The sequence below is a fragment of the Microplitis mediator genome, chromosome 8 (assembly GCF_029852145.1).
Source record: "Microplitis mediator isolate UGA2020A chromosome 8, iyMicMedi2.1, whole genome shotgun sequence".
In the NCBI taxonomy this organism is placed as follows: domain Eukaryota; kingdom Metazoa; phylum Arthropoda; class Insecta; order Hymenoptera; family Braconidae; genus Microplitis; species Microplitis mediator.
This window is the reverse complement of record NC_079976.1, coordinates 347,902-358,594: the sequence shown is the minus strand read 5'-3', so window position 1 is coordinate 358,594 and position 10,693 is coordinate 347,902. Positions and strand designations below refer to the sequence as shown.

At 26.1% G+C, this 10,693-nt stretch overlaps 1 protein-coding gene and 1 long non-coding RNA gene across 23 annotated transcripts in view; one reads left to right on the top strand and one right to left on the bottom strand.

Moving 5' to 3' along the window:
* The first annotated feature begins 66 nt into the window (after window positions 1–66).
* LOC130673039 (uncharacterized) overlaps window positions 67–10,693 on the top strand; it is a 154,905-nt gene continuing 144,278 nt past the window's right edge. For all 3 annotated transcript variants that reach the window (XR_008990822.1, XR_008990821.1, XR_008990820.1), the window contains exons 1-2: window positions 67–264; window positions 334–474. This is a non-coding gene — a long non-coding RNA (uncharacterized LOC130673039). The remainder of the gene's footprint in view (window positions 265–333; window positions 475–10,693) is intronic.
* LOC130673034 (gamma-aminobutyric acid receptor subunit beta) overlaps window positions 6,395–10,693 on the bottom strand; it is an 81,007-nt gene continuing 76,708 nt past the window's right edge. For 11 of the 20 annotated variants that reach the window (XM_057477895.1, XM_057477893.1, XM_057477896.1 and 8 more), the window contains one exon: window positions 6,395–9,692. In XM_057477895.1, the coding sequence (XP_057333878.1) occupies window positions 9,523–9,692 (170 nt within the window). In that variant the 3' untranslated portion in view covers window positions 6,395–9,522. The remainder of the gene's footprint in view (window positions 9,693–10,693) is intronic. The other 9 variants (XM_057477902.1, XM_057477905.1, XM_057477907.1 and 6 more) reach the window with 1 other exon arrangement.

The window sequence follows — 10,693 nt, the reverse complement described above, 5'->3', positions numbered from 1 at the left end:
TCGGTCATTAGTTCCAGAACCTTCTATCAAGCCACCGTCATTTCTTACGTTTTTAAAATAAAATAAATATTCGCTGAGTTTTTGAAAATATTCAAAAATTACGATTTTATTTATTCAATTTTTTCATAAATTACAATAAATGAAATATATTTTTTTTTATTCGACGAAAGTAAAGCTGACATTTATTTGACTCTAGTATTTATTGAGGTAAACGGAAATTCAAGTTCAACTGAAGAAAATTCTAGAATGATCGACAATTTGCCGGTATGACAAAGTAACAAATGACTAAATTTATTTTATATTTATTATCAATAATTCAATTTATTATTTTAGAAATTAGTAAATGATTTATTTACAAAATACTTTTATTTATCAATTTAAAATATTGACTTGAGAATATTCTCGAACGACCTAAAAATTTGTACATTAATGAAATAACAAACATTTTATTTTTAAATTCAAGACAGAGATAAGGTAAGATTAAAAAAAATTTCATTAATTTCTATTTTGTTCTTTTGATGGGAAAAAAATAAAATGTATATTGTTGTTGAGTCTAGTATGTTCGATAAAGTTCTTCAGAAAGGTTTTAGTTGTTATAAATATATACGTTTATATATGTATATTGGGAAAAGGCGAGTTGATGTTCTCGAATGATCGTCATTCGAAAGATCTCAGTAATGACAGTAAAATCCGATTATTTAAATTCATTTGATTATTTGAATAATCATACACAGTATTATTTATTAAAATAAAAAAAAAAATTAATTTTTGTAATGCAAATAAATCAATAATATATTATTGAATCTAAACGGGACTAATAGCGCCATCTAGCACATAATAAGCAGAATTAAGTCGTTAACTACATCGGTACTGAATTTAATTTATTATTCAAATCACGTTTACTGACACCCATAATTTGATATATTTAAATATTTATCACTTAACAAAAAATAATTTGAAAAGATTTATATGTTCATGATCATGCCGCACCATAATGGTCGCGTTCTTTGGGTGCTTTCTTTAGGAAATTTTTTTTTCTGCTAGATTTACTGATAGAAAGGAATTTATTATTTTTTTTCTAAATGCTTTGAGGAGAGGAAAACCTTTTGTTCAGAAGCGAGTTTTAAAGTTTTAATTATATGACAGCATTGACAGCAAGTAAACGGTATTACATCAGTCGAGTAGTCAATTTTTTCACTAATGTCAGTCGGTCTTTTATCAGTCTGATGTAGCAAACCAGTCGAGAAGTTACCATCCCGCGTTAATATTTTTTTAAATCTTAGCCTTTAAGGGGATACGGTACCGGACCTCTTTCTCACACTCAGAAAAATAAACGGGACTATCTTTGTTGCACTCGTAGAGTAAATGAGAATTTTAAAACAATTTTTCTCGGAAACAAATTAGAATTTTTGAAAAAACCAAATTTCTAGCTCTTTGTTAAGACTTTAAAAAACGCTAAAGACTCTCTATTTTAGGTTTCTAATGTTTGTCTGTAAATTAAATTGAATTTAAAATCGGTTACCGTTACCCCTTAACAGGGGTTATCAGATATTTTCGGCTGGGTTTTTTTCGGAAATAAAATTTCTCAATACAAAACACAGGCCGCACTTTGATGCATTACTGTCTAATCTAGCGAAGAGCGCTTTAATTGTTTGATAATATTCGTTTGTTGAAGAGAAAAACTCGGCCAAAGTTTCCATTTAGTGCACAAGTGCAACAAAGATAGTACCGTTCGTGGACTTGAGTGTAATAGAGAGAAAGTGCGAACCCCTGTGACGAAATATTTATTCGTCCTATTTTTATTGTTTTTTGCACACCTCAATCGCGAAAGCGTTAGGTGTGCTTTACTGTCACTCTCTCACTCTCGGCCCTTTCACTGACTTTAAATCCTCTCTACTTTCTTTATAGTACACCAAAGTTGTTAATGATATATACCATTTTAAAGGAAATTTATTAAGGAACATTTTTCAATGCAATCCTTATTTGATTAATGATGTGATTAATTAAAAAAAAATGATTTAGTTCGAAGCCCTCAGTGCGTCAATTGTGGTGTTCGGACTCGTCTAAACACGATAACTTTCGAAAAACAAGACTTATCGACTTAGTTTTCTTTTTAATATCTGTGTATTTCTGATCACAAGAACCCTTTCAAAAATTACTATCTGAATCCTTTTTGTTTTGGTGTAATTAATAAAAAACGTGAAAACTGATTCTTCGTGAAAAATTTAGCTGCTATTTTTACTGTTGTTATTATTTTTTTCATTGTTTCTCTCTATCAACTACTGGTGGCAGCACTAGCGTATCAGTATGTTTGAAAAAAAAACGACATTTAAGACAAAACAAGGCGGGATATTTAGAAAAAAATGTTAGTAAAAAAATATTAAACTGAAAATAAGAAATAAAAATAAAAAAATCAAATTGATAATTTGTAAGTTGAATAAAAGTTCATAATAAAAAAAAATATATTAATATTATATAATAATAAAACTTTTATTATAAAAGTAATGATTAAAAATAAATTGAGCGATTGAGGTGTGCACTTTTGGATTTTCCAACATTTTTATTAAAATAATTCAGGTTTTCAAGCTTTTATGGTTACTTTGATTATTTCAGACGCGATAATTAAATTATCATGTTTAAATATTCAATAACTATCTCAAATTACTCTGTATTTTAAATAAGGATTTGTCAGGCTAAATGATAGTTCTTTAAATTAACCTACGGGGAAGGAGTTTATTTAAATTATTTAAATAATTATCAGATAAAAATTAATTTTCTTTCATCATTTTTATTTCAAAGGTATTTTATTAGTATTATTATTTTTTTGTTTTTTCATTTTATCGTTACATTATTTATTCTACAATGTGTAATTGATATTAAATACATTTTTTTAGAATTTGTTACTCTCAAAACGACTTGTATTTCTTATCACCGTTTAAGCTTTTCTCACTCTCTCATTTTCTCTTGCCCGATTGTTATTTTTCCTTTACATTTTATTATATAAATTATAACCGCAGTAATTAAAATTTAACTCGATATTGTATTTATTTATTTCATTGAGTTTATTATTTTTTATTCAGTCTACTACGATATTTTTTTTCTTATTAATTATATAAATCTTTAATTAAAGGGGTGCAAGGTTTACCAAGAATAGTGAGTCTTAATGACGAAAGAAACTTTTCTTTATATTTACGTGGAAAAATTCGAATTTAAATATTTATTCGCGCGCAATGTTTAATTTTAGATTTATTAATATATATTTTTTTCAATTATTCAAGTCCTTATTTTTTCAGAGTCTACTATTTTATATTTTAATCAATTCAAATAATTATTTAATCATAAATTAAATCACAAAATAATTAAGTAAATGAATAATTTGAAAGGTCGCATAAATTAAATGATAAATATACTGTTTAAATATTTATTATCACCAAATATACCCTATCCACTATATTTATCAAAAAATTTATTAAATAAAGTCCTTTCACACTCGATAAATATTTATTAATTAATATTTTTTATTAATTAAATATTTTATAATTAACTAACTTTACAATAATTTTTTTTCACTTTCTCTTATCGCGTGAATAAAAAACATAAAATTAACATATACGTGGACATTTTATCGACGTAATTAATAAATAATAATAATAAATAATTTAAATATACAGTAGAATACTTATAGTTAAAATATAATATATATATATAAAACAATGAGATAACGAATTTTATTATTAATCTAATGATAAATTGTTTAGTATGAAATTGCACTCATTCATTCGCTCAATCAATCGATCAGTTATTTAATTATATAATGATTTTATTAAATCATTCGAATATATTCTATGTGCAAACGGCAAATGTGTTTATCCTAATAAAAATTTTGGGTCTGTTACAACCACACATTTTTATTCACTTCCTTTATTAGTTTTATTTTATTTATTTATTTAGTTTTTTTTTTTCCGTCCATCTGATTGACTAAAAAGTGTAATAATATGAAGTTGGCAGTTTTCGTTAACGTCATTTGAACTGGTATATCATACACTTTGTCTTGGATCTTTTATTATTATTTTTTTTTTTCATTTTTTATTTTTTTTTTGGCGATTAAAGTCAAATTAAAATAATTTTGCAAAAAAAAAAAATTTCAATAGAAACTGATAAATAAAAAAAAATTATTTTCAAATTAAAAAACTAAATCGCCATGAGTATAAACATTGCTGCACATTACCCCAAAATTAATTTTAGCATTTGCATAAACACATTCACAATCCAGGGAATTTAAATTTAAATTTTAAAAATTAACTCACTCCTGCAGTTTATGCGGCTGTACTAAAGTCCACTTTCTAAACATTTTCTCTAGACATTTTTTTATTTATCGTTTTATTTATACATACACATATATATTATATTTATATATGTTAATATTAAATTTTATTTAAACTTTATCAATTAATCAATTTATTTATTTATTACCATCCTATTTAAAGTTGTTTTTATCTAAATATGTGCGAACAATCACGTATGTGCACTACATATTTGCATAATGTATAATATTTATTTATGTATTTATATATATATTTATATATTAATTTCACAGTATTTTTAATGCATGATAATAATAATAATACTCTGTATAAAACTTGTATGTACAAGATGTGACTGTATTTTAAATATTTTTAAATTTAGTAATAGTTACTTTTGTTAATTAAGTGAGTGTTTAATCGAGCTGGGCTGACTTTATTTTAAATAGTTAAGGATTCCTCCGTAGTCCTATTTTATTAACCTTTTAATTATTTATTTAAATATCTACGCATTAAGTGCCCAGAAATTTTAATCCTAACCAGAGGACAGAGACTCACTCGGATTCGTACGACGCGACAATTTATTTTTATTCAAAATAATAATAATAATAATAATAATAAACTATTTTTCATCAATTACTTTCGTTTTTAAATTTACCTTTAAACAATAAACTAATTTAACAATTTTACAAATTAAATTTATAATTTTTCAATTATCGCGTCACACGATTTTTATTTCTTTTTATTTAATTTCATAAACTTAAAACATAAGCATTCTATTTGTAGAATATATCACAACGATAAACGACTAAAATTACATCTTTAATCATTTTCATCATTTATTTTTTTTTTATTTTTATTTTTTTTTACTATCATAGAGACTCCAAATAGATAACGTATATATAACTATTGAATTGTATATTTAAAAAAATAACAGACGGTTAATTTTATTTCAAACTTTAAATTAAAATAAATAAATGTAATTATTATTATAACAATAAATATTTAATTGGTAAAATTCATCGTCTGTTAATTTTTTTAACGATTCTTGTAACAATTATATAACAATACTGAAGTGATTGTGACTATACAAATAAATACAAAATGAAAAAAAGATAAATAATTTATTAAAATAATTTGTCTGACAATTTTCAAATATTTTAATAAATTATTTATCTTTTGGATTTTTATTTTACGGAGCGTTTATTTTAGGTAACTATTTATTTTTATAAATTATTTTACAATTATATCGAGTTTATTTTATTTAACGGACGTCTATGTCGTCAATATAAATATTTTTATTTTAATTAATTAAATTACAGATTTAGAAAATCCATAAATCAAATAAATTAAAAATAATTTACAGATAAAGTAAATTATATATTTATATATATATATATTATACGCGATTTTATACGATAACTATTTTTTATCGATATTATTATTATTATTATTATTATTATTATTACTATTGATCTGTAGATAGAAAAAGTTATATATTTAATTATTTATTTATTATTATTATTATTATTCGTGAGTTTGTTTTAAATTTTTGAGTATTAAAAAAAAGCTTAAGGAAGTTGAGAGGATTGGATATATTTATATATATATATTTATATTATTCGTTGATAAATATTTCACGTGCTGATTCTATTGTTCATTATTATTATAATAATATATTTTTGAGATCCTTTAGTTTTTATAAATCGAGGCAGACAATTTATAAAATGAATAAATTAAAAAACAGTGAATTTAATTTATTGATAAAGAGGAAGCTTGAGAACAAAATCACTCTCGCAACGTTTTTATTTATTTTCTTTCGACTCTAATCACTCTCAGTCTTTTTATTTTTTCATTTTTTTTTTATCTTATTCTTGTTGTAGTTTTACAGTGTATTCGTGAATAGTATGAGAGTTATATGAAAGAGAAAATAGAGATCATGAAATGAGTGAGTACCAGAGAGTGAGATAGACAAAGAAGCCAGGGTGTGTCTGGTCGATATCCTGAATGGCAAGTTTCCACATCCCAGCGTCCTCGCTTTGCTTCGCACTAACTGAAAATAATATAAAGAAAAGGAAAAAAAATATATATGAAAATAAAAAAAAAAAATGAAAATAAAATAATGCGCTGATGGGAGTAAAAAAAAAAGAAAATAAATATAAAAATGAGGAAGATAAAGACTGAGAGTGAGTAGGAGATGAATTAAGCTGCACGTTGACGTCAAGAAGTAAAAAATATCAAGTAATAATAAAAAAATTAAAAGTTTACTAAAATGAACATTACAATTATCACTATTTTGTCATTTATTTATTAAAGTAAACACTATAAAAAATCACCGGGGTAAGTCCAAACGGTGTAGGTGTTAAAATTATCGGTGTTAAATTTACCCCTGAAAGCGGTGTGGAAATAACGCTGTCACCGGTGTAAATATTCGAGACCGGTGTTAAAATAACACCGCTGCCGGTGTAGATATTCTTTACCAGTGTTAAAATATTTTACTTTGTGAATATTTTTACTTACTCGATCACTATACTTGTTAATAATAAATGATATTCTTTATTAATTTTCATAAAGAACTGACATTTTTTGTGTTTTATAATCTTTAAAGTTAATAATCCAAGCGGACGCAGTTTACCCTACTTTTACACCGGTTATCCCGCTTTTACACCGATGTTACTCCGTTTTTACACCGGTTACCTCGCCTTTACACCGATTTTACTCCGCTTTTACACCGGTTACCCCGATTTAACACCGGTATTTTTAACACCGGTGTAATTTTATTTTAACACCGGGCGGAGTTAAAATGAGTCCATTTTTAACACCGCTCTTTTTACAGTGAAGTAATTAAATTAAATTTATTGAATTAATAACAAAAGATAAAGAATAAAAATCCGAGGAGCCTTGATCCCTAGCCTCGGGAAATATTTAACACGAAGCATCGATAACCGGTGGAAGGCGTTAATTAAATATATTTTATTATACATAGATATTTAGGAATATAAATCGTAGGAAATATCGTCGAGTTTCGTTGCTTCGTGACATTTATTTACGCGCCAAATAATTAATCCAATTATTAAATAATAAAAAAATATAACTAATTAAATATTTCCCGGGCCGATTATCACACGCTTACAATCCAGGTATTTTTATAAATATATGTATCTATATATATATTTATATCTACAAACGTACCGATTTATCGATAATCCTCAATAATTATCTTTATAATTCTATTCTACCTGATTAAATAAAATTAACGATTTGATGATAATAATAATAATAATAATAATTATAAATTTCTTTGGTAATTAATAATTAATAATCAATAAACATTAAATATGTATTTTATAATTAAGTAATAATAATAATCAATTAACATTCTCGTCAGTCTCGAGTCATACACAGACATGTGTAATAATCAACAATTATTACAACCCTTCCACTAATTAATAACTAATTACATATATTACGTGATAACAATCATATTTATCGTCATACTTTATTCAATCAACCTTTAATTATTATTATTATTTTTATTGTATATGTATATATTTTTTTTATATTAATTCATTAAATAAATGAAATTGTGGAAACGTAAAAAATATTAAACTTAAAAAAAAAAGAAAAAAAAACACTTGTCACTTTAAATATTTATCATTTACAAATAGCAGTTCCACTGAATAACTTGGCATTGTCCATTAATTATAATAATATTTAATCACTTGTATCAAATCGTTTATTTATTTTATTAATTAATTAATTAATTTATTTATTTATAATTGGTTAAAAAAAAATTTAGTAGCAAGTTTTGAGCCACGATTATGCCTATAATCGAATGCTTATATTTTAATAATAATAATAATAATAATAAACTACAGTGGCTAAATTGACGTATTTATACCGAAAAAATTTATTATTATTTATTTATTAATATATATAATAACTGCTTTTACGACGTTACTATATAGAGATATACTGGCAATGCTTTTAAAGGTATATCGTATATATATATATATATATATATATATATTATGTGTTATATATTAATCAATATCTGTGTGATGTGCAGGGTGATTTCTAATGATTATATTTAGTTAGAAAATTTTTAGAGGTAATGGTTGATTTTTATAAACGAGAGTTATTTAAAAGCATATATAATTTTTAATATTTATTTATTTTTTAACTTCTATACTATATCAACTTTAATATCTAAATGTCCGAACCGATTTTAGAAAAAATAAAAAATTAAAAAATTGTCAATTTAGCGAGCACTCTGCACACCGACACATACATTAATCGATACATAACATTATTTGTATATATATATATATATATATATATATATTCATAATATTAATATAATACATCTATATTTATATATTTATATTCGTCTCTGAAGGCTTTCGCGGCACTGTACACACCGTTGCAATGTAATAACAAAGTCTTCGCACTCGCCTCGTATTTTCAATTATTTTTCACCATATTTAACATATACATTATTATTATAATTATTATTAGTATTAGTATTACTATTATTATTTATTTTTTTCTTCACATTTTTCATATATTTCCGTCCATGCTTTATTATTACGGCTCGACATGCTTCAGTCTTCATTGCGCTTAACGATCGCAGAATTTTGACTCCTGCACTTAAATATTTCACAGATATTTTAATTTTGTCTAATACTTCCTTTATGAGCATATTTTTTTTTATTATTATTATTTAAACAACCTACGAGGTTAATAATCAATTATTATTTTTTTTTCTTTTAAAATCCTCCATTTAGTAGGCTATGAAGTCACTTCGGCGATCGTGTTTGCGTTTTTTCCCGAGGAAAAAAAAGTCATTGAGCGTAGACCATTTGATACGCCGGTTTTAGCCGGCAGTGGTCATGTTTTTTTTTTTTTTTGGTTTTATGTATTTTTTTAAATATTTTATTGATTTTTTAAATTAATAAATCATTTCCTTTTGTTTAAAGGACCGTTTAAAATTCTTATTTTATAATAATTAATTTTTGTTTTTTTTTTATGATTGGACGACGCGACGAGTGAGTGTCGCACAGTGCCTGAAAGTCGTAATTAGTCACAGCACGGTTTTAGTACAATAATTTTATTTTAAAATTATTTATTTTATTTGTTGAACATTTAAATCCCGTGATGGCGATTTATTAGCTCGGTAATCTTGACGAAGAGATTTATTTGATTTAGATGACCGTTTTGTTTATTTAGCTTCCTCCAGCAGCACCAGATCGTCCGCAACAACGTCACTGATGTGCAGATAAATAATCCAGTACATTAGATTGAAGCAGACAAAACACACGGGAAATACAATTCGTGAATATTTGTCGATATCCGAGGGCGTGATACCTGTAAAAATTACACGTTTCTTTGCTATGCGGGTGTAAATACTGTCGTCTCAGAACTATGCAAGACGTTTCTTGTAATAAAGCTGTTTACATTGCATTTAATTATTTATTATAATTTTTAATACATGATTGTGATCAACTATAGCCAATATATTAATTAATAATAATAAATTTAGTGCAGGACATTCATTGCTTGCCAGTAAACAAAATAAATTTAATATTAAGTTACACTGTAAAAAATTCGCGGAGTGAATGCGGATTAAATCCGGAGTGAATGCGGAGTGAATGAATTTTTAATTATTCACTCCCCTCGGAGTGAAATTCAATCCGCAGGGGAGTTTTCGCGGAGTAGATAATTTTTTATTAATTTAATCCCTCCGGAGTGAAATTCACTCCGGAGCGGAGTTTTGAAAATATTATTAATAAAATATAACTCCACATAATGAAATCGAAGTAAAAATTCGCGTATTACATTATTGATCAGCTGAAATGCACACACATACGCACATACATATTTAGGCACACACGCGCACTCGCACACACACGCACGCACACATTTTCACACAAGCACACAATCGAACACACACACGCACACATTTGTACACACACGCACAAATTTGCACACATGCACACATTTTCACACACGCACAAATTTGCATACACGCACACATTTGTACACACGCACACAAACACCTGCACACACCCAAACACACACATGCACGCAAACACACACTCGCACACACACACACACACACACACACACACACACACACACACACACACACACACACACACACACACACACACACACACACACACACACACACACACACACACACACACACACACACACACACACACACACACACACACACACACATTGTTTAGCAGTTTAATATAAATTAGTATAAATTTATTAAAGTATTAAAACTCCGGACCGGAGTGAATTGGGAGTGAAATAAAATCCGCGTCACTCCGAGATCACTCCGCTAAAAAAAAACTCTCAATTCACTCCGCATGCGGAAT